Below are 23,515 nucleotides of genomic sequence, written 5' to 3' on the forward strand. Positions count from 1 at the left end.
AAGAAGCCACTTGTTTTTTATTTTCTATGAAACCTCAATTAACAATAATAATTAAGAAAAACGTGCCAAATATGGTTATTCTCTAATTCCACATTAAATAAATTCAAAAAAAATAAGTACAAATATATGTACTGTATAAAAAAAAATGAAAGTGTACCATTGCAGTGAGCTGGGTTTTGATCTTTTTTTTTTTATTTGAAAGAAAAAGTTAATTCTACCATAAATACCTAAATGATTTAAAAAATAAGAAGGCAATCCATTGTATTCATATAAAAATTTACTTGGCCCACTTGTTATTTATTTATTCATTTATTCGTCTTAGTAAGATTTCGAAAACCGGAATAATACTCCTTTATTTGCCTTTCCCTTCCTCCTCTTGTCCCTTCTTCCCGGTTTGCCTTTTTTTTTGGATTACACTATTTGAGATACTATCATCAACATATTCTCACCATATCTTGGTTCATTTATAGCCGTCTTTCTTTTTTTTTTTGCTCAATAGCATTACCATTGATTTACATGCAAGTTTACGAAACAGTACATGAATTAAATATGTCAAAAAAATACGAATCACAGCCGTTAATGTCAGAACAAATGGACTATGGAAGATCTCCATTCGTCGACGATGCACAAACAACAAACCAAACAGACTCATTAACTCAACAAATAACTAAAGAAAGAGTAAAAACAAAAGCACTCTACGAGGAAATTTTCAACATCAAGAAAAGAACCCAAGACACAACTATACAAATGGTTTCTAAAAATGTTACCCATATTCCTATAAATACTTGCAAATTAACCTTATACAATACCTTGATGGGCCATCAAAATAAAATTTCCAAATTATGCTGGAGTGCTGATTCTAGTAGAATATTATCTGCAAGTTTTGATGGTTATATGATTATTTGGGATGCGATTACCGGATACAAGAAACACGCTATTCAATTGGAAAATCCATATGTGTTAACATGCAGCTACTCAGAAAATGAAAAGTTGGTTGCTTCTGGTGGTTTAGATAACAATTGTACCATTTATAAGATTAAACCAGATACGACAAACTTTCCGGTTCTGGAAGAACGAGCTTTAATCAACAGCAACAGTTATCAAATGCAAGGAAGTTTTTACCAATCTGTCCAATCTGTGTTGAAAGGTCACACTGCTTATATTTCTGAATGTGAATTCCTAGGGAATAATTCTATAGTCACAGCTAGTGGTGATATGACATGTGTTTTGTGGGATTTGAACAAAGGGGCTAAAAGTAGAGAGTTTATCGAGCATACAGGTGATGTATTATGTTTGGATATTTTCCCAAAAAACATTCTCTCCGATAACTTGTTCATATCTGGAGGTTCTGATGGTGTTGTAAAAATTTGGGATTTGAGATCTCAAAAGCCAACACAATCTTTTGGGGTAACAAACACTGATGTCACGTCAGTTAAAGTTTTCCCTGATAGTAATGCAATCGCTGCTGGATGCGATGCCGGTCTGATTAGATTGTTTGATTTGCGATCTGATTGCGAGTTGAGTCATTACTCTCTAGCTCATCAAGTTAGAAGCAATCCAGATTTACATCTTTTGAATTCACTTACAGCATCATCTAACGCAGGGAACAACAAGAAAAGTAAGCACCATAATGGGTACGCACGCTCGGGGTCATTTTTCAACAGTAATAATTTAATTAACAATGCAGCTTCAAATATGAATGGTGACCAATATAGTATACTCAGTTCACATTCAGTTATTGAGAATCAAGGTGTATTCTCTTTGGATTTTGGTAAGAGCGGTAGATTCCTTTATGCTTGTTATTCAGAAAATGGATGTGTTGTCTGGGATACTTTGAAGAATGAAATTATTGGTACTCTTGGAAATGAACACGTGAACAAAATCAATAAAGTGGCAGTCAGCCCTGATGGTATTGGAATTGCCACTGGTTCCTGGGATTCCACAATCAAAGTTTGGTCTGTATGAAGAACAGTCAATGATGTAGAATGGTAACTTTACATAGGTGTTAACAGTGCGACGAGAGAATATACACAAAGAATAGTTAAAACCAAAATCTTCAACCACAGAAGCAATTTAAAGAATGCTAAATATTACAAGGTGTTTATATTTATTAGTTTAATATCTTCTCTTTGAAATGGATTATAAACATTTTTATACTTAATACTAAAAGACCGAAAGAATTACATAATTGAATGGAACAAAAATATAGTAAAAAAAACCTGAACTGGATCCATAATCAAGCTTCACCAGTATGTTTCTTTACATAATCCCATAAACTCTTCAATAATGAATCTGGTAAAGTATACAAATCCATAGTAAATTCTCCATTATCTACATCATTTTTAATATTCATTTCATTTGTTCTGTTATCAGTGACCATTTGGACAACAACAATCAAATCATCTTCACTTAATTTAGTCAAACCTTGCGATAATTTTTCCAAATCAATGTTACCTTTCATAGCACCTTTTGATTTTTTAGCCTTATTATCCAAAGCATTGGCACCTACTGCAGCACCCCCATTAGTGGAATCTAACTTTCTTTTCATACCGGTGGAACCACCACTAGCAGCAGGGGTGGATGCAGCAGCAGTAGTCGCACCTTGTTCGTCAAATGGCAAGCTACCAGTTTCGGCTAATAGTTTGTTTAATGGTCCATTTCTCGTTGGTGAAACAGGAATACTAATGACATGGTCATTGTGATACTTTTCTTGCAAGAAATTCAAATCATGTTGGAATTTACGTTCTCCAGTCTTACCTTGAATACCCAAGATATGAATTGCAATAGGAATATCAAATTCACCCCAACCTTTTTCTTCAATTCTAAATGGTTGTTGTTTTATCACTCTTATTGGGTTGGGGAATGTTGGATGTAATGTATATGTGACTTTATCTAAAATTTTGGCTGGAACTTCATTACCTTGAGCATCTAACATGGAAATCTGAACAGACCACTTTCTCATTGGGAAGTTTTCTACCGGTGGTTCATCAGTTAGAATGTGTTGTTCAGTCGTTATTCTAATAGTTCTTTTCACCTACAAAACAATAATATTAGTTAGTAAATTAAATCCAATCAAACGGCAAACATAAACAAACTGCCCAATATAGAATCAAACATACTTCAGACATATTGCAAACCTTGTGTTTTATAGTAAAACTTCTTTAAATTGAAAAAAAAGTCGAAATGATTTGTGGAAAAAAAAAAGAAAAACTTGTTTAAAACCAAACTTGTAACTATCAAAACAATATATAAATACAATCAAGGAAATTCCAAAGACTCTTGAATTCTGTTTGATTATATCTTTTTAAATGATTTCAACTGGTCGCTGTAATAAATCTAGACAGCAATTGTTTTTGTTGATTACTTTGTTTCAAAAATTGGAGTTGTAAATTTCGTTCTCCCCTTCTCTTAGAATCAAGACCTCTCACTCTGGCTCAACACATTTTTTCTCTCTTCTAACAACAACAACAACAAAAAAAAAATAAGAACAGAAGAAAAAATTGTTTCATTGACATATGTACACGACTATAATAAGTCACGTGCTTCACACGCGTGCTCGTTGATCTCAACTAATTACCATCAACTTTCTTATGAACCCCCAGTCATAAGAAGTATTTGTTAATATTAATTCACATTTTATGGATAATTACATGGGTGTCACATTTGATAACGTGACCAGTATTTCATATGATTGCAATTTTCGGTATATACTTTTTCAAGAAATAGCTGCAAACCGAATCTTACATAATTTTTTTTTGTTGCACTTTCTCTACATTATTATACATGTAATTGAGAAATTTTAGATTATTAGAAGGAAATGAAAAAGTGTTGGTTTCCTTTGTATAAATTATTTTATCATATCTTTTTTTTTAAAGTCTTTTGTTTCTGTCTTTTGTGATTTGAAAAAGCAAAATCAAGGAGACCAATATTGAATTCGATAACGGGAACCCAGAAGCGATACCGGGCGAGACTGACAGATGCCGTTCCTTGGATATACAATTTTTTTTTTTCGTTCTTTTTTCCGTTCGCTTTTAGTATGGAAAGCTAGCGATCTGTACTCGTCTTCCATCACTTGACTCATCTATTCAAAAAAAAATCAACAGAATTCCTATCTTCTTTTTTTTTTTCATTATTAGAACCTTTACCTGTGTTGATAACTATGTTTAGCAAGACTTTTATTAGACGTTCTATACGTTCTACACAATGGATAAGATACAACTCATCCAAGGCTGCACCATTGGATGCTTCTAGATTAATTATTGAAAAAACCACTACTCCTAAAACCAAGCTTCCTAAAGAACAATTGGTATTTGGTAAGACATTTACAGATCACATGTTAGAAATTGAATGGACCAAGGAAAAAGGTTGGGATACTCCAAAGATTTCTCCATATCATAACTTATCTTTAGATCCTAGTACGATTGTTTTCCATTATGCGTTTGAATTATTCGAAGGTATGAAAGCATACAAGGACAGTAAAGGTTTGATTCGTACATTCCGTGGTGATAAAAACATGATTCGTATGAACAGTTCTGCTGAAAGAATTGCTTTGCCAACTTTTGATGGTGAAGAATTGCAAAAATTAATTGATAAATTATTAGTATTAGATCAAGGTTTTGTTCCAGAAGGTAAAGGATATTCATTATACCTTAGACCAACTTTAATTGGTACTTCCGCTTCATTGGGTGTCGGTACTCCAGATAGAGCTTTGTTATATGTTATTGCTTCTCCAGTTGGTCCTTATTATTCAAGTGGTTTCAAACCAGTTAGTTTAGAAGCTACTGACTATGCTGTCAGAGCATGGCCAGGTGGTGTTGGTGATAAGAAATTAGGAGCTAATTATGCTCCTTGTATCAAACCACAAATGGAAGCTGCCCAAAAAGGTTTCCAACAAAACTTGTGGTTGTTTGGTGAAGAAGGTTACATTACTGAAGTTGGTACAATGAATGTTTTCTTTGCTTTTGCCAATGATGATGGTACTAAAGAATTGGTCACTGCTCCATTGGATGGTATGATCTTACCAGGTGTTACCAGAGACTCTGTTCTAGAATTATGTAGGGAAAGATTACCAAAAGACGAATGGACCATCAGTGAAAGAAAATTTACCATTCATGAAGTTGAAGAAAAAGCTAAAAAAGGTCAATTAATTGAAGCTTTCGGTGCTGGTACTGCTGCCGTTGTTTCTCCTATTAAACATATTGGTTTCAGAGGTAGAGATATCGATGTTCCAGTTTCATTAGGTACCTCTGGTGATTTGACTGCCACTGTTGCTGAATGGATTAGACAAATCCAATACGGTGAACAAGAATACAAAAACTGGTCTAGAGTTGCACAATAGAGGATATAGATGAGTAAGTTTTATTTCTTCAATTCTGTTTTTTTATAGACTATATATAAATGTATAAGGAAAAAAAAAAGAACTCAATATACTAATGCTGGGTGAGTATAATAATATGCAAACTCATTTTATCGTTGTTGTAGTTGATAATAACATTATAGACATACATGCTAATGACTTGCTCTATCAGGTAAGTTTTTAATTGCTTCTAATGTATAATCTCGTTCATCAACGAGATGATTATCATGGAAACTAGAAATATCAAATGTTTTAAAGAACTCAATGAAATTCTCTTTATTTTTAATCAAAATATCAGTTACTTTTTGAGATCTTTTAGGATTAGCAACAAAAAATTTCAAGGTATTGAAGCCTTCAAGTTGTAGATTTTTCAGTTTATCACTCAATAACAACATAGTCAACTTCAAATTATTGGCATCATCAAAAAATTTTGACAAAAACTGTTGATTTGATCTTTGCGACACTAATTCATTTAATAACTTAACACTTTGTCTCTTTGTCACGTAGTTTTTGGAGGTGATCAATTTGTTAATTGACAGAATAAACAAATCATAGTTATTACCCAAGAACTCAGACACCAATTTCTTGTGGATCGTTAATAGCTCATGCAAGGTCATCATTGCGTCAGTAGCAATTTCAAAAGTCGGGATTTGTACATATTTGAAAAAATTCCAAAACAACGGATGATAAATAACATATCGATTGATTATCTCAAACTTAATACAATCTCGTAATATTTGTCCAGTTATTAACCCAATCTCAGGAATCTCAGGACCTTTAATCAATAATACTAATATTTCTGGTTTCGTGTTAATTAGATAATCAACAGTGGGTGATTTATTAGCAGTTGTTCGTCGCAACAACGTCAGGAATAAAATGACCACATCTTTTCGAGAATCAAAATCTAATTTTCTCAAATTCGAAATCAAGTAATACAAACAATCGGAAGCGTAAACTTCTTGTGCAAGTTGAGTGATTTGATCAGGCTGTGGATCCACTTCATCATCTCCGTGTAATATTACTTTCATATTTTTCAAATATCGTGCACATTCATCTTGATACTTTTTGTAATTACTATCCTGAGGTGAACAATAGTCTAATTTCAGAACCTGATCGTTTAAAGCTCGAACCAACTCTGACAGAGTTTTAGGATTTCTTTTAAATAAAAATGACATATTCGACTAATAAAGTAAAATGGGAAATGTGTTGATATGATGGATCACAAATGACGATGAAAATAGAAAAAAAAAAAAATCAAAACGAAAACAAACTAGGAAAATGCTGACAAATATGAATTAAAAAAAAATAATGATCTGCCTCTTGTAGAGAATGTAAATGAAACCAGGGCAATTTTAAACTGGTTGCCCTTCTTATATATGATAAAGGATTGGTTTAGAACTTGATATGTTCTACTTGAAATTGGTGTTGAAAAAGAAATGAATTTGATCAAAAGAAAATGCAACAATTCTTCTTTGTCTCTCTTTGGCTCAATTTTTATTAATTTTGTTTTCTTCTATTTTTTTTTTTTCGTTTGGCTGATTTTACTTTTGGAAGCAGACGAAAGTATTTGAAGTTGGCAACAGGAAATCAACTGCTAGTGAATTGCCTCCAGACGAACTCAACATAATTCTAAAAATTACTTCCCACTAATCAGCCATGACCTCCACTTGGTTGAATATATGGCAGACAGTGCTAATTAACAGGAGTAGCCGGCCAATTTTGCAAGATAACGAATATAATATCTACATCAAAGACAACGTTGGTTTATATCAAGGTAGATCAAAAATACTAAATCACCAAAATGGGAGGATTTATTTAACCAATAAAAGGTTGATTTATTTTGATAATGATAATGTTAAGAATTGTATTGCCGTTGAATTGTCATTGTTTAAGAAAGCAAATCTCGTGGTTGGATATTTCAGAAGATCGCCAAAGGTGACACTTTACATCAAGACGGGCACAACAACAACAACAGCAGGTGATGGTGAAACAGAAGAAAACAATTTGTCCAATGTAGTTACTACACTTGATTGGGCTTGTAAGATATGTTCATTTAACAATCACATCCTTTCTAATTTCAAGATTGACGAAGAGGAACTACCGAAATGTACGTCCTGCGGTATTCGACCTTCAAAAGCATTTCTTACAAGCATCCTAAAAGACGGAAATAAACCGAAAGAAATAGAACTAACACCAGAATCAATGACTCCCGAGCCTCAACCAATGACCACTTCTAGTGATCAATGCCCCAAATGTACTTTTATAAACCATCCAGCATTGAATTTTTGTGAAATGTGTGGTACTGAACTTAAACAGCCTAATTCAAGCCGAGGATTCACAGTGAAGAATATCACAGGAAGTTTGAGTAATGTCTCAATTAACTCTAATCCATTGAATTTAAAATTAGAAAGTGGTGAAGAAACGTATACGAATAACCAACCATATATTAAGATAAGTTTTAGAAAAGGTGGCGAGGGTAAGTTCTACGAGGAGGTTGGTAAAATATTGGATGATATAAAATGGAAGGAGTTGGAAGAAAGAGGTGGAATTAATAAAAATGCAATTAAATTGGCCACTCCGGATCCCAAGCCTGAACTACCTAAAAAGACAGGAGGCGCTGGTATTCATGCTTTAGAACAGCTTGAAGAGTTACAAAGAAAACAGAATGAAATTATTTTGTCGTCTTCGTTAGATGATTTGGAACAGTTGATGTTTAAATATCAAGATTTAATTAAATTGTCTACCTCATTCAACAAGTTGGTTAAACAACAACCAGCAAGTATCACCAAACCAGTCATTCCTGCGTTAAATATCAAAAAGACCTCCTCATTATATCATCAGGAATTGAGTCGACATATAAGTGAATTTGCCATTAACTATAGGTTGACGCAAAAGACATCCATGGTTTCATCGCAAGATTTATTTGCGGAGTATAATCGATTTCTCATTAAAAACCAAGGATTCGGCAGCGAGCTTATAACAAGTTCTGATTTTCAAAAAGCAATTGATTTATTTAATGCTTTAAATTTACCAATTATTGTGAAGAAATATGTTAAATCAGATATTTTTGTTGTCTCGCCACGACGAAACACCAACACATACGGTGAATACATTGTTGACTATCTTAAGAATCAAGAGTATGAGTATAAGCTTATGAAATTAAGGCAAGAGATGATTGAAGAATCCGATATGGAGGACGCATTATACAATGCGGTGAATTACGGGAAGACCATATCCGAAATATCAAACCAGTTCAATTGGTCCTATAATATAACAATTGAAGAGTTAGATAAATGTGTTGAAGAAGGATTGATTGTAATCGACCATCATATATCTGGTACTTTCTACTACATCAACAAGTTTGTATTTACTGATTCGGAATGGGATGATTCCAGAACGATTCAGGAAATGAAAGACTTGATAACAAAAGAACAGTTGGAAATAACTAATACCATCAAAGATGAGTATTATAAACAGAACCAAGACAATTTAGTGGACTTGAATCCTGATTATAAGTTTTTCAGTGAATCAGTAGATCCAGTAGATGAATGTAAAGGACAAGAAAAGAATAACGATGATGCGGAAAGTTTAGTTACAACAAATATGTCAGAAACCACATCACAATCATTGAATGATTTAGTGGGGTTAAGGTTTTAGAATAAGTAGTCATTATGAATTGGTTTGTAATTATTAGTTTCTTTTTTCAATGATTTTTTTTATTATAGATTATTAATTATTATTTTGCATTCATTTTTGTACTACACCAGAGAGTAGAGTCAAAACTATCATGGCAAGTTTCAGTAAACACATACTTTTTTCTTTTGTTTTTTTTTTTTTTTTTCTGTCTCTCTTTTCATAACAATTTGATCTTTTTTTTTTAGTATTTTTGTTTTTTCTTTTGTTGGCCAGAGCTAAAGGTGTTTTTTTAGATTATTGGAGTATAAAAATTTAAATCGGTGGAATGAATTACTCAACATCATCAGGAGGACCAGGAGGACAATATAGAAACCTAAATAACGTTCCTATTCAACAATATCATCCACAACAGCAACATCAACAATCACAGCAAAATTTCCAACATATAATGCAACAGCATCATCATCATCATCAACAACTTCAACAAAATCAAGGTCAACTACCCATGCGATCAACTATGCCTCACCATCAATTATCAAGAGGAACATCGGGAACTTCAGGAATTATGGGTGGAGTAGGTGGTGGACCAATGCCTACATCATCTAATACCTCAAGAACAAATAGTATTCCGCAACCGGCATTAATGGCACTGAATTCAATACTTACTTTAGGACCTTTTAAACATAGAAAAGATCTAACTAGAGAATCTGTGTTGTCTACTTATCAAATTATGGGATATATTGCAGCGGGAACTTATGGGAAAGTTTATAAAGCAAAATTGAAAAATGATAAACCTAATGGGAATATAAGTAATAATATCACAGAAGATAATGGAAATGATATGTTGGATGAATCAATAGTTAGTCCACAAATAAACCTAGGAAATGGTAACAGTAATTTTAATAATAATAATAATAATAGTAATAACAACCACAACCACAACAACAACAATGGAGCACTTCCGCAATTTTATGCAATTAAAAAATTCAAAAGTGATAATCATCATCATCATGGGAATAATAATGGAAGAGCCGGAGGTAATAACAGTAATAATAACACAGTGAATAATTTGAATAAAAATCAAAATCAAAATAATCAAAATAGTATTCATCAGGATGAAGTTTTACATTATACGGGTATTTCACAATCTGCAATTAGAGAAATGTCACTTTGTCGAGAGTTGAATAATAAAAACATCACTAAATTAGTAGATATTATCTTGGAGAATAAATCAATTTATATGATTTTTGAATTTTGTGAACATGATTTATTACAAATTATTCATTATCAATCACATCCAGAATTTAAGCCTATTCCTAATTCAACTGTTAAATCATTAATTTGGCAAATTTTAAATGGGGTCACTTTTCTTCATAAAAATTGGATTTTTCATCGTGATTTGAAACCAGCAAATATCATGGTTACATCTCAAGGTGTGGTTAAGATTGGTGATTTGGGATTGGCAAGAAAATTTAAAGATCCCTTACAAAGTTTATATACTGGTGATAAAGTTGTGGTTACTATATGGTATAGAGCTCCTGAGCTATTATTGGGCACACGGCACTACACCCCAGCATTAGATCTATGGGCAATTGGTTGTATCCTTGGTGAGATTTTAAGTTTAAGACCAATGTTTAAAGGTGAAGAATGTAAGATTGACTTGAATAATAAGAAATCCGTTCCATTCCAAAAGAATCAACTTCAGAAAATTATTGAAATATTAGGTACACCTACTACTGATATCTGGCCAAGTTTAAACAAATACCCAGAATATTTATCATTCACACAGAATTTCAATCAGAATTATATGAATAACTTATCCAATTGGTTTAAAATGATTAATAGTGGAAATAATAATACCAATAATGGTAGTTCCACAGGAAATAATAATAGTACGGCCAATTGTTTGGATTTATTAGCAGGACTTTTGAAATATGATCCAGAACAAAGACTTACGGCAGACCAAGCATTATTACATCCATATTTCTTAGAATTACCAAAAGTTACAGAGAATGCGTTCGAAGGGCTAACTTATAAGTTCCCAAATAGAAAAATTTACACTGATGATAATGATATAGTAACTGGCGGTTGTGGTGGAGGAAATGCCAATAATCATCATCAACAACAACAACAACAACAGCAACAAGGACAGCAGCAACAAGGACAACAACTGCAAAGTGGAGGACCTATTCAAATACAACAGGTACAACAATTGCAACAGCAGATACAATCACAACAATTACAAGGGTATAAACGTAGTGGAATGGATGATTTATCGGGAGGTATCAGAAAGAAGCGTGGATGATATCATTAGTACTGTTTATTATTATTATTATGTAGAGATACGAATGAATAGTTCATTGTGAGGGCGTATACAATGAATGTAGTTTTAAATTATGATGTAGTAATATCGTAATATCCTATCTTAGAATAGTGGCATTTAATTGTGCTGCAAGAATTACCATCCAAGATATCAAACAGAACAGCAGCGCACAAACAAACAAACAAGCAAACATACAAAAAAAAAGTGAAAAAAACCAATCTCATTATTGTAAACTATTGACAACATATACAATACAACCAAATCAAACCATGAAATTAACAGATTACTATATAGATAAACAATTAATCTATACAAGTTCAATATCAGAAATTTATAAAGCAATTGATAAGACCACTAAATCTTTAGTTTGTCTTAAAATAATGGATGAAGACTTTCAACCACCACCACATTCTATTATTCGAGAAATTTCAATACTTAAAAAATTCCAATCCCAATCATCCAAAGAACATATAATTGAATATTTAAATGATTTAAAAATATTTGATGATATCATATTAGTTACTAAATTATATGAATATAATATGAATAATCTTATTAAAATTCCAAAATATTGTAAACGTATGAGTAGATTTCAAAATGATGGGAATGTAAGTTATAAATTAATTAATAAGATTCAAGATCAAGATATTAAAGTATGGTTAAAATGTATGTCTCAAGCTTTAAGATTTTTACATGATAATGGAATAATTCATCGTGATATAAAACCAAGTAATATTATGTTTATAAATCAAGATATAACTAATCCAATTTTAGGTGATTTTGGAATATGTTATGATATAAATAATCCACCATTAGATGAAAAAATCGAAAAACATAATGATATATCAAGTGGAATTTATAAAGCACCAGAAGTTATCTTAGATAATGGATATGATTTTAGTGTTGATATTTGGAGTCTTGGTATAATTTTAACTATTTTATATTCGACAGATTTTAAAAGTGTATTGGAAGATAAGGAAGATGAAGAAGATGGCGGAAGTACTGATATTGGTGATTTGGCTTTGTTAAATAGAATCATTGTTAATTTTGGTTCTGAAGACTTGGAGAGTAAAATGTTGGAATTGCCAAATTATAAAAGAAAACCATTGAATGAATTATTGCCACGATGTCAAGATGAACAGATTAAGGAGTTATTTAATAGAATGATAGAATATGATACTAAAAAAAGAATCACTGCAAATGAATTATATATACAGCTTTAACATAGTTTCAATAGAAAGAGGATTTGTTGCAAAAGACAGAGTAATCACGAGTAGGTTTTCACGTGCGAAAAATTTTAATACCGATTAATTAAGTTTGGTTTCTTTTTTATCTTTTTGGAATACCGGATATTCTTCAATGAATAAAAAGAAAATAAGCAAATCAAGATCTACTGTCAAGAATATATTCAGAAAATCCGACGACAATGACTTCTGTAGAAATAGTTTAATCGACAGTTAGATATCATGGAGTTTCTTTTAATTATCTAATTAAGTGGTGATACCTTGGAGGGGGTCTGAGTAGTCATTAAAGTTTTCTTTTTTTTTTCTTCTTTTGATGTTGTATCCCATCATCACTATTGGTTGAGATGGAAGAAATAGTCATCAGTTGTACAGCAATTTAGTTAATACAATGGTTGATTGTAATTTTGAAGTGGAGTAGATATCCAAAGGATTTATCATGTATGATTACTTATATATATAAAAAAAATACTACCACCATCAGGAAGTAACGGTTAAGTGTTCCTAACAACAAACAAGAAGATAATTTCATAAAACACGTACACGCTAGTGGATAAGTAAATATTTTTGTAAAGAGTTCTATGCGTGGCGGAGGATGAATGGAAAGATCAGGAATGAACATTAGAAGGGGAAAGTAGGAAACATTGGTAAATCAACTGTGGGGGTGGGGATAATAATTATTTTTTTGTTATCCATTTGATCTATCTCCAATTGATACATGATTCTATACATTTACTTTTGATGATTTTCATAATTCAAGACAGGGTTGGATTAATCATTGTTTTGTATAAACTTGAAACATGTGTGTATATATGTATGTGCATGCTTTGTAAGTTTAAGTATACTTGTGTGTGTGTGTGTGTGTATCATTTAGATTTGTTAGTTGGTAAAAATGTCTCCCTGTTGTATTTAATGAACCAATGCAGGGGTTGCTATATCTATACAGATAGAACCCCACACGGACACCAAAATCTAATGAACGACATTAATTGTTGTGAAAAAATGTCGTTTCATACACAAAACAGGAATCCTTTTACAATCAATTTGAAAGGTCCTGCATGGAAACATGTGGGGTATTTTTGCTTTCTTTTTTTTCCTGTTTGCTTTTTTAGGAAAACGCCAACTGGAAAAAAGAAAAAGATAATTGCAAACGTTTTTGTAAATTGGGGGGACGAGGGACAGGAAAATTCTGTAGGAATGTGGTGTGATGATATTAGACTTCTATGAAACATAGCTGGCTTGTAATGGAAATGAACAACTCATTTCTTGATGATTATGATCAGATGGAGGAAGATTACATTTTAATTAAAGAGCAAAAAAGAAAAAAAAAAGATTTAGGATACGTTTGGTTTGTGTAAAGTATAGGATTTGCTACAACTTTAACAATAACAAAAGGGAAAAACAATATAATTAGCGTTTTTGTGTAAAGACATTTAAATTGAAATATTTAAACCAAACGAAGAATCAAACCAAAAAAAAAAAAGATACACACTACAACAACAACTTTAATATATACATTCTTAAAAGAAAATTTTTTTCTTTCTACTATAATAATCTACTTTAAACATCAACATATAGATTGGTATTTATTTGCATTAGTTAACTTTTATCATCGGGGTTCTCATTTTATTTTGTTATTATTGTTATTACTGTTATTATCTTATATTCTCCACGTTTTATATTTATCAATATCTTAAATTAGAGGCTTGATTTTATTATGTTTTCTTCCAAGTTTAATCCTATTCATTCCCATCACGAAGATATTAACGACCAGTTTATTCGAAATGTCGATTATAACGTGATTGAAGAAGAGTTTGGAGTTGTCAAATATTATCCAAATTATGTGCACAATCCAGGAATATCTACCCCTGAATTGAAGAGTTTGATCGAAGATAAGCCAATATACAAACAGGTAAAGACCAAGCAATTCAAGAAGGAGGTGAGAAAGAACCAAAGAAAACAATTGAAGCAGTTGAAACAACAACAAAGAGACGAAAGAAAAGAGGCACGAGATCAGATTCGTGAAGAAAGAAAAGAATTGAGAGATCAGATTAAAGAGGAGAAGAAAGAACTCAGGGATCAAAGAAGAAGAAGCAATGGAAATATTGTTGCTGATCCATATAAACAAGAGACGCAATTTAGACAGAGAAATAACAGTTATCAGCCATTACCACTTAGTGTGAACAACACCATGAATTCCACCAACAATTCGACAATTAACAGTAACAACAATAATTGCATTCAACATGAATACCGTGGTCATTATATGAAGTTTTCCAATAGTTATGAGATCAATAACAATATCACAAGTAATGGTATGAATCGTGCATTTTCGTATGACAATGATTCTGACAAGACAGAAGTTGAAGAGATTGAAGAGGCTGATGATGCTGTGGATCCATTAGCTACCGATAAGATGATTAAATCGTTTCAATCTACTACCTTGACAAACACACTTAATCATTCGGTATCTATTAATAACAACAATAACAATAATGGGTTTTACGATGACACTATTAGCAACAATAATAGTAGTAAAATGAAGAGGGGTAATTCATTTGATCAATCAAAAAGTTATCTAACCAACTTGAGAAACAAGTTCAAGTTTCATAGAAGAGGAAGTGAACAATTTGGTATGTATTTAATTTAGAAATTTACTAACTTGTATTTGGGATATTAAGGAATGTGTCTATTTGGATATAATTAAAGATTTTTTTTTTTAATTAGTATTGCATGAATACGTTTTTGAAGCCGTGTCTGGTGTTGGGGATGATGATGGGTGAGCGGTGGTAGTGGTGTGTCGATCTCATTTTTTTTTCTTTTGTCCCATTTTTGGATTAAAATTGCTACCACATTGGAATCACACTTTGAAGCAACAAAAAAAAAAATAAATAAATTCTACCCATTCAACATACACATAAAAATAAAAAGGGAAGGGAACAGAGACAGTGAGAGAGTGAGAGAGAGAGAGACAAAAAAAAATGAGGTCACGAAATTTTACAATACAAATTGAAAGTTCGACGACAGAAAAAACAACAAACAACAAGAAGCCAAGTGAAGTGAAGTAATTAAAAACAAAAACCAATTTCTGTCCCCACACACTCCAATCCAATTTCGCTCATTCAATCACTCACGCAATTCACTTCACTTCACACACTCACTCACTCTCACTCTCACATACATTACACACACACATCGACACTTACTCACTCATTAATTTTTCTTTTATTTACTGTGCTTTTTTTCTTTTTTACCATCAATTCAATTGAAACAAAGAAACAAAAAAAAATTTTTGTATATATCAATCAGTCTTTCTTTTTTGTTTTTAGTTTACTTTAACATTCTTTGTTTTCTTTATTATTATTATTACTATTGGCCTGTTTCATTCCCATTCAGACACATTCCTGTACCCTCAAATCCATTCATTTTTGAATCCATCATTACTAACAAATCCATTATGTCAGAATTAGAACAGGTTACTGTTCAAACTCCTTCTGGGGAAACAACCCAAATGAACTTTATCAAATCAGATGTTGTTGGTCATGGGTCCTTTGGTGTTGTCTACAAAATACAACTTCAACCTACAAACCAAATTGCTGCCATCAAAAGGGTTCTTCAAGATCGTAGATTCAAAAATAGAGAATTGAGTATAATGAAGAAGTTGCAACATCGAAACGTCATCCAATTGTTTTATTATTTCTTGTCCACCTCTCATAAAGATGATGTCTATTTGCTGTTGATTTTAGAATTTATGCCGGAAACATTATACAAGACTGGTCAGTTCTACACTTCAAAAAGATTAGCCATGCCTCCATTGGAGGTTAAATTGTTCACTTATCAAATGTTTAGAAGTTTAGCTTATATTCATTCCATGGGTATTTGTCATAGAGATATCAAACCCCAAAATTTATTGGTGAATCCTGCTACTGGTGAATTAAAATTGGCAGATTTTGGATCTGCTAAAATCTTGGTACCAACAGAACCAAATGTTTCTTATATTTGTTCCAGATACTATAGAGCTCCAGAATTGATCTTTGGTGCCACCAATTATACAACCAAGATTGATGTTTGGAGTGCTGGTTGTGTGGTTGCGGAAATGATCTTGGGACAACCATTATTCCCTGGTGAATCTGGTATTGATCAATTGGTGGAGATTATTAAAATCTTGGGTACTCCAAGTAGAGAACAAATTGAGCATATGAATCCAAACTATATGGAACATAAATTTCCTTCAATCAAACCAATAAATTTATCCAAGATCTTTAAAAAAGCATCCTCTGAAACCATTGAATTTTTGGCCAAGATATTGGTTTATTCTCCAATAAATAGAATATCGGCTGTTGAAGCTTTGGTTGATCACTATTTTGATGAATTGAGGATGCAAGAAACTAAATTACCAAATTATAGAAAAATATTCCTGCAACAATTCCACCATAGTAATAACAATTCCACCACATCCAACTTTAACAATGCTGCTAGTTACCAATTATACAATTCTCAACCAGATTCAAGAGATTTGCCAGAATTGTTTGATTTTGATGATCGTGAATTATCCATATCGCCAAACTTGAATGGTTCACTTGTACCCCAGTGGGCTATGAGCCATTTAAGATTACAACACCAACGCATAAATAATTTAAATGAATTTGTACCAATGACACATGAAGAGATGAAAGTTAAGCTTGATTAATAAACGAACGATATTTTTTTTAATACTATTACTTTTAATGTTTACATATATATATATATATAAATATTTTCTTTTTCCACCTTACCAATTCACCCAACTGTATACTATTATTAAATAATACTACTTCACAGTATATATATTGTATATATACGCATTTTATTTTATTTTATTTTATTTTTATACATTAATGTTATTTCTTCAACTATTTACAATCTAGGCTTTTCTATTTTTTTAGTCTTTACATGTTCGAATGACAGTTCCTTTTCTTGCTTCTTCTTTAAGTTTATGATTTGTCTGAAATTACTAAAGATATTCAGTATTGGTACAACAAACCATTTAGCAAACCAAGGCATTAAATATAAACTAATCATTACTCTAGCAGGAATCAAAAATTTAACAATACTAAAAGCATAAGCACCTTCAATAATTAATTGCATTTTATCTTTTGAATTTATTTCCCAGTTAGTTACTTTAGTAATAGCATAATCAATAACTTTAGCACCTTGTTCTAATGCCCAATTTGGAATTTCCATAGGTACATAATTTGGATGATTATGGAAAAAATACCATAAAGATACAAGAGGAATAATTGCTGTTATTTCATGAAGAATAATAAATGAAATTAAATGTGATATTGGTGCATTGATGAATTTAGATGCATATGAACGTAAAAATTTAGGAACTCTTTTAAGTATTGGATGATTATCTAGTTGTTGTTGTTGTTCTTTAGAAATTGATGATGGACGTGTAACTTGTGGTTTAGATTGGAAAAGTTTTAGTTTCGGTGTGGTTGTTGCAAATGCTCTTACACCAAATGGTGATGTTCTATAAAGACATGGTTTAATTGTTTGTACCCTAAGTAATCTAATCATTGTTTGATTAAGCATGTTGTCAATGTAGATTGTGGATTAGAGTCTTTTTCTTTTTCGTTGCTAATTTTTATTATTATTTTTTCTTCGTCATGTTACTAAAGAGAACATGGACAGTATCTCATACCTAAAATATATTATGATATAATATCATTCTGTCTTACCAATTATGATCGTATAAATGGAGATAACATCTACATACATCGGAGATTTTTAATAATCAAAATCTCCATGGGGGAAAGGAAATGGTGCCCATGATTTCGGAATAGATTAACTATTATACTTCTTATTAATTACAATCTCCACTTCTCTCGTTTGTTAAAAAAAATTTTTATCTCGTTCCCTCGGCACTTGATACCAGTCCACCACCCACACACACGCACACGTCGTATAACTTGATTTCTTTTTTTTTTTTTTTTTTTTTTTTTTCACTATAAAAACGGTTTGGTTTGACAACCATACACACCACTACCACCTCCTCTCATTCCAAACTTTTTTTTTTCGTTTCTTTCTTTTTCTTTTTCTATTACCTTATAGCATTACTACTTCTGCTAGATTAATTACATATTCAACTAGATTATCCACATCATGACTCTCCCACCAGTCTATATTGTTTCAACAGCAAGAACTCCAATTGGTTCCTTCCAAGGATCTTTGTCATCATTGACTTATTCCGATTTGGGTGCTCATGCTGTCAAAGCAGCATTAGCTAAAGTTCCACAAATCAAACCACAAGACGTTGATGAAATTGTCTTTGGTGGTGTCTTACAAGCTAATGTTGGTCAAGCCCCAGCTAGACAAGTTGCCTTGAAAGCAGGATTACCAGATACTATTGTTGCCTCCACCATTAACAAAGTTTGTGCTTCTGGTATGAAGGCTATTATTATTGGTGCCCAAAATATCATCTGTGGTACTAGTGATGTTGTCGTTGTTGGTGGTGCTGAATCCATGTCCAACACTCCATACTACTTGCCAAGTGCTAGAAGTGGTGCTAGATATGGTGATGCCACTTTGGTTGATGGTGTTCAAAAAGATGGTTTATTAGATGTTTATGAAGAAAAATTGATGGGTGTTGCTGCTGAAAAATGTGCCAAAGACCATGGTTTCTCCAGAGATGATCAAGACAATTTCGCCATTAACTCCTACAAAAAAGCCGGTAATGCTTTAAGTCAAGGTAAATTCAAATCAGAAATTGCTCCAGTTACCATCAAAGGATTCAGAGGTAAACCAGATACCGTTGTTGAAAATGATGAAGAAATTGGTAAATTCAATGAAGAAAAACTTAAGTCTGCCAGAACTGTTTTCCAAAAAGATAACGGTACTGTTACTGGTCCAAATGCATCTAAATTGAATGATGGTGGTGCTGCTTTAATTTTGGTTTCTGAAGCCAAATTGAAACAATTGGGTTTGAAACCATTAGCTAAAGTTTCTGGTTGGGGTGAAGCTGCTAGAACTCCATTTGATTTCACCATTGCTCCAGCTTTAGCTGTTCCAAAAGCCATCAAACATGCTGGTTTGTCTCTTGATAAAGTTGATTTCTTTGAATTGAACGAAGCCTTCTCTGTTGTTGGTTTGGCCAATGCTGAATTGGTTAACATTCCATTGGAAAAATTGAATGTTTATGGTGGTGCTGTTGCCATGGGTCACCCATTGGGTTGTAGTGGTGCTAGAATTGTTGTTACCTTGTTATCTGTTTTGACTCAAGAAGGTGGTAGATTTGGTGCTGCTGGTGTCTGTAACGGTGGTGGTGGTGCTTCTGCCATTGTCATTGAAAAAGTTGATTCTGATGCCAAATTATAATCAGCTTAAATATGTGGCTATTATAGAAAACAAACAAAGTAGTGCGATCTTCAATATAATTTCGCGTGCGGAATTTTGTATAGAAAGAAAGTAGATGGGAAAATTTTATATACATGGCTATTATTATATTCATTTTAATTTGTAGAATCACCATTACAGAATAAAACAGATAATAATGAGTACTGATTATTTATGGACTGAAGATGAATTGAATTTATACGAAATAGAAAATCGTTTCAATGATACGACAATAACATTTATTATAGTATCCAAAGATATTCCTACTTGTTTGACTAAATTATCTCAATTTTTAGACCCCTGGATTAAATCATATCCCTGGATTATTCAACCACCTACAATTACTCAACAACAAACAGTATTTAATAATCTAACAATTGATTATATTCATGGAGAACTTAATTATCATGAGTATATTAGAGAATCGTTATTATTAGTCTCATTGTTATTTCAATTTACTAAATATCATAAAGATTCATATATTCATATATTTGATTCCATTGATATTGAACCATTATTAATTCATTGTCATGATTTTTTACCTAATGATCTTGAAGAAGTAGGAACATCAATTAATAGAGTTTGGATTCATGATTATTCAATTATTGTATTAAATTTACATGATGATAGATATATTAATTTATATCTTGCTATTCAACAATTAAATAATCAAGATTATACAATTAATTCAGCCATGTCTGAATATTGGAAAAATCAAAGTGAATTAGATGAATATTTAAAATATATTCATGATGTGAAAATTGATAATTTACCAAAAGACGTAGGTAAATTAATTACAAATGATGTTAATTTATTATCCTTATCTTTAATAAGTTTAGAAAATGAATCAAAAATAGATAAGATTGAATTACATGAAGAAGAAGATAGAAATAATAATTGTCTGGTTAGTATACCTATGAATACTTTAAATTTAGGTGTTATTTTAGCAATTTGTCAAAATCGTCCTGATTTAACTGCTAAAGATGTAATTGTTAATGGATTATTGAAGTTTTATAATGATTTGAATGTAAAGCCTGAAATACCACTGGATATTAAACAAGTATCAAGATACGATTTACAAAAGGAATTAATCAATAGAGGATTGATTGATCATGAAGTTGGGGAAAATAAAGACGCGTATGAATTATTTAGTCTGTCATTTGATAAAGATGATGAGGAGGAAGTGGAAGAAGAAGAGAAACTAGCTAGTCAATTGAATGAAATCTTAAATATTTCAAAGAATATTCTTGAAGAGGAAGATGAGGAGATTGATGATGAGGAAGATGATCCGGATTATGATGAATTTGATGGAAATGAAAGATTGATGGAATTTAGAGAGAAATATTTTGAAATTACTGATATTTGGTTAGATAAAGATAAAACTATTGAATTTTATGATAAATTTAAATTACTGATGTTAAATCAAGTTGAAACTTTTCGATTGGATTTTAAAAATAGTGAATTTGAAGATTTTCCCGAATTTCTTGAAACTAATGTGATATTAGGTATTGAAGAAGAAGAAAAAGAAAGAAAACGACATGAAATTGGTGAATATCAAGGAGATATGAATTATGCTGAATATATGAAGTTTAAAAAGAAATTACGTAAACAAGGTGATATAGTTGATGATTCAGATGATGAAGATAGTGATTGGGAAGATATTGACGATGATCAAGAAGAAGACGAAGAAGAACAAAAAGAAGAAGAACAAATTGATAGTGATGATGAGGATGATGAATTTGCTTATCATCAAACAACACCATTATCACAATCTCCAAAGATAACTGAAATTGATGACTCCGAAATAAATGAACCTCAAATAGTTGAATTATCTGAAAATTTGAAAAATTTGCAAACTGATCCTACACCAAAGACACTTGAAGATATTCTTATTGAAAGATACACCAAGTATTAATAAGCAACATGATTTACATGTATATGTAGAATACATAAAAGATAATGATTTACAGATTAGGTATTGTTATACCTCGTTTACTCAACTCATTAATGGTCCAAATCCATGTTCTTGCCGCATAATCCATATTAGTAGCTATATTTGAAGGTTGGGATTCTTTACCATCAGGACCAAAATATTTCCCATTATCTTTCTCCACCGATAATTTTTCATCTAAACAACATTTAATCACCACATTGGCACCTTCTTTACTTGTGGTACCAAAGAAATAACCAAATATATGAAATAAACACCAAAACATTATTCCAACAATAGGTAGTCTTGTCCAATAAGTAAATAAATTAGTATTCATAATTAATCCTGGATGTACTGTTAAAAATAATATTTTTGGATTACGTAAACTCAACATTTTCATGAAATGAATTCCTGCTACTTTTGCCATACCATATCTTACCCATGTAAATACTAAATTAGGATAATAATCCAATGAATTACTTAAATTGAAATATTGTAAAGCAAATAAATGACCAAATGAACTTCGATATATTATTCTTGGAGTAGGTAAACTTGGGAATTTATCTTTTGTTTTCTCCAATATAGGTAATAATTTAGTTGTTAAAACTAATGGAGATATGAAATTTGTTTGTAATTGAATATCAAAATTATCTATTGTTAAAGTATAAGGTAAAGCCATGGCACCAGCATTATTAATTAAAATATGTAAATGATCTTCCAATTTTTTAAAATTTTCAACAGCATTAATAATCAGATTTAAATTACTTAAATCAATTTCTAAAAATCTTAAATCTCCTAAAAATCTATTATTTGATTCTTCCAATGAATAAGTATCTTGAATTTCTTTAGCTTTTAATTTTAATTCTTTAATTGAATTTAAACATCTTGATTTTGATCGACCTGCTAGATAAATAGTATATCCATGAAGATACAACTGTAGAACTGTATAAAACCCTAGTCCACTATTTCCCCCTGTTATAAAAACTATTCTTCTATCTAATGATGGATTTATATATGGTAATGATTCAAGTTCAAGTTCGAGTGGTGTGGATGTCATGGGAATATGAAATATTAATGCCAAAAAAAAAAGTGACCTGTTGTTTTATCTCAAATGATCGGAATTAAAGGATAAGGTCGTAGTAATGGTTATAATTGAATAATAACGAAAGAGAATGGGAAATTGAAATATACAATTCAAAAAAAAAAAAAAAAAAAAAAAATTAACAATAATAATAATAATCAGTTGATGAAGATATGATTGTATTTGACGATGAGTTCAATAAAAAAAAATATTAACACCGGGCAGCTTTGTTCTTGCAGAAGTGAAATGTATGGTAATGAGCCAATTCTGTTTGGGAATTAAAATTTGAATTCTGTATACCTAATTAAAAAGAAAAACCCAACGATATAGAACAAACAAGTATAGATATATCTCAATGTGTATACAATATACAACTGTCTATGTGAGTGTGTGTGTCCTCAATTTTTTTTCTTCTTCTTCTTCTTCTTCTTCTAAGTCATTAACTTTGTATGAGAGTTCGTGTACATGTGTGAACAATCAATTTATTTGTTTTTCTGTCCATTCGCTAACGTGTGTGTGCCTCTTCATTAATACACACACACACACACAAAACCTTACACTACACATACGC

General features: G+C 31.5%; 14 protein-coding genes across 14 annotated transcripts; 10 read left to right on the forward strand and 4 right to left on the reverse strand. All coding sequences in view use genetic code 12, as the record gives it.

The window, feature by feature from the left end:
* Positions 1 to 516: 516 nt before the first annotated feature.
* Positions 517 to 1,965, forward strand: STE4 (G protein subunit beta; the record flags this gene model as incomplete). Its single annotated transcript, XM_002547221.1, has 1 exon — positions 517 to 1,965. One exon carries the CDS (start codon positions 517 to 519, stop codon positions 1,963 to 1,965), a length of 1,449 nt encoding a protein of 482 aa, XP_002547267.1.
* A 271-nt stretch (positions 1,966 to 2,236) lies between these two features.
* TAF14 (TATA-binding protein-associated factor) lies at positions 2,237 to 2,962 on the reverse strand (the record flags this gene model as incomplete). Its single annotated transcript, XM_002547222.1, has 1 exon — positions 2,237 to 2,962. The coding sequence occupies one exon, from the start codon at positions 2,960 to 2,962 to the stop codon at positions 2,237 to 2,239; it is 726 nt and encodes a 241-aa protein (XP_002547268.1).
* Positions 2,963 to 4,159: 1,197 nt separating this feature from the next.
* BAT21 (branched-chain-amino-acid transaminase) lies at positions 4,160 to 5,338 on the forward strand (the record flags this gene model as incomplete). Its single annotated transcript, XM_002547223.1, has 1 exon — positions 4,160 to 5,338. The coding sequence occupies one exon, from the start codon at positions 4,160 to 4,162 to the stop codon at positions 5,336 to 5,338; it is 1,179 nt and encodes a 392-aa protein (XP_002547269.1).
* Positions 5,339 to 5,508: 170 nt separating this feature from the next.
* HYM1 (Hym1p) lies at positions 5,509 to 6,531 on the reverse strand (the record flags this gene model as incomplete). The annotated part of the gene is made up of 1 exon (XM_002547224.1): positions 5,509 to 6,531. One exon carries the CDS (start codon positions 6,529 to 6,531, stop codon positions 5,509 to 5,511), a length of 1,023 nt encoding a protein of 340 aa, XP_002547270.1.
* A 481-nt stretch (positions 6,532 to 7,012) lies between these two features.
* VPS36 (ESCRT-II subunit protein) lies at positions 7,013 to 9,013 on the forward strand (the record flags this gene model as incomplete). Its single annotated transcript, XM_002547225.1, has 1 exon — positions 7,013 to 9,013. One exon carries the CDS (start codon positions 7,013 to 7,015, stop codon positions 9,011 to 9,013), a length of 2,001 nt encoding a protein of 666 aa, XP_002547271.1.
* A 304-nt stretch (positions 9,014 to 9,317) lies between these two features.
* On the forward strand, positions 9,318 to 11,297 carry SSN3 (cyclin-dependent serine/threonine protein kinase; the record flags this gene model as incomplete). The annotated part of the gene is made up of 1 exon (XM_002547226.1): positions 9,318 to 11,297. The coding sequence occupies one exon, from the start codon at positions 9,318 to 9,320 to the stop codon at positions 11,295 to 11,297; it is 1,980 nt and encodes a 659-aa protein (XP_002547272.1).
* A 287-nt stretch (positions 11,298 to 11,584) lies between these two features.
* Positions 11,585 to 12,538, forward strand: CAK1 (cyclin-dependent protein kinase-activating kinase; the record flags this gene model as incomplete). Its single annotated transcript, XM_002547227.1, has 1 exon — positions 11,585 to 12,538. The coding sequence occupies one exon, from the start codon at positions 11,585 to 11,587 to the stop codon at positions 12,536 to 12,538; it is 954 nt and encodes a 317-aa protein (XP_002547273.1).
* A 759-nt stretch (positions 12,539 to 13,297) lies between these two features.
* CTRG_01580 (uncharacterized protein) lies at positions 13,298 to 13,783 on the forward strand (the record flags this gene model as incomplete). The annotated part of the gene is made up of 1 exon (XM_002547228.1): positions 13,298 to 13,783. One exon carries the CDS (start codon positions 13,298 to 13,300, stop codon positions 13,781 to 13,783), a length of 486 nt encoding a protein of 161 aa, XP_002547274.1.
* Positions 13,784 to 14,273: 490 nt separating this feature from the next.
* Positions 14,274 to 15,206, forward strand: CTRG_01581 (uncharacterized protein; the record flags this gene model as incomplete). Its single annotated transcript, XM_002547229.1, has 1 exon — positions 14,274 to 15,206. The coding sequence occupies one exon, from the start codon at positions 14,274 to 14,276 to the stop codon at positions 15,204 to 15,206; it is 933 nt and encodes a 310-aa protein (XP_002547275.1).
* Positions 15,207 to 16,013: 807 nt separating this feature from the next.
* On the forward strand, positions 16,014 to 17,246 carry RIM11 (serine/threonine protein kinase; the record flags this gene model as incomplete). Its single annotated transcript, XM_002547230.1, has 1 exon — positions 16,014 to 17,246. One exon carries the CDS (start codon positions 16,014 to 16,016, stop codon positions 17,244 to 17,246), a length of 1,233 nt encoding a protein of 410 aa, XP_002547276.1.
* Positions 17,247 to 17,452: 206 nt separating this feature from the next.
* CTRG_01583 (uncharacterized protein) lies at positions 17,453 to 18,133 on the reverse strand (the record flags this gene model as incomplete). The annotated part of the gene is made up of 1 exon (XM_002547231.1): positions 17,453 to 18,133. The coding sequence occupies one exon, from the start codon at positions 18,131 to 18,133 to the stop codon at positions 17,453 to 17,455; it is 681 nt and encodes a 226-aa protein (XP_002547277.1).
* A 570-nt stretch (positions 18,134 to 18,703) lies between these two features.
* ERG10 (acetyl-CoA C-acetyltransferase) lies at positions 18,704 to 19,915 on the forward strand (the record flags this gene model as incomplete). The annotated part of the gene is made up of 1 exon (XM_002547232.1): positions 18,704 to 19,915. One exon carries the CDS (start codon positions 18,704 to 18,706, stop codon positions 19,913 to 19,915), a length of 1,212 nt encoding a protein of 403 aa, XP_002547278.1.
* A 175-nt stretch (positions 19,916 to 20,090) lies between these two features.
* Positions 20,091 to 21,848, forward strand: CTRG_01585 (uncharacterized protein; the record flags this gene model as incomplete). Its single annotated transcript, XM_002547233.1, has 1 exon — positions 20,091 to 21,848. One exon carries the CDS (start codon positions 20,091 to 20,093, stop codon positions 21,846 to 21,848), a length of 1,758 nt encoding a protein of 585 aa, XP_002547279.1.
* A 49-nt stretch (positions 21,849 to 21,897) lies between these two features.
* CTRG_01586 (uncharacterized protein) lies at positions 21,898 to 22,920 on the reverse strand (the record flags this gene model as incomplete). Its single annotated transcript, XM_002547234.1, has 1 exon — positions 21,898 to 22,920. One exon carries the CDS (start codon positions 22,918 to 22,920, stop codon positions 21,898 to 21,900), a length of 1,023 nt encoding a protein of 340 aa, XP_002547280.1.
* Between the last annotated feature and the right edge of the window lie 595 nt (positions 22,921 to 23,515).

This window comes from Candida tropicalis, assembly GCF_000006335.3.
Source record: "Candida tropicalis MYA-3404 genomic scaffold supercont3.2, whole genome shotgun sequence".
In the NCBI taxonomy this organism is placed as follows: Eukaryota; Fungi; Ascomycota; class Pichiomycetes; order Serinales; family Debaryomycetaceae; genus Candida; species Candida tropicalis.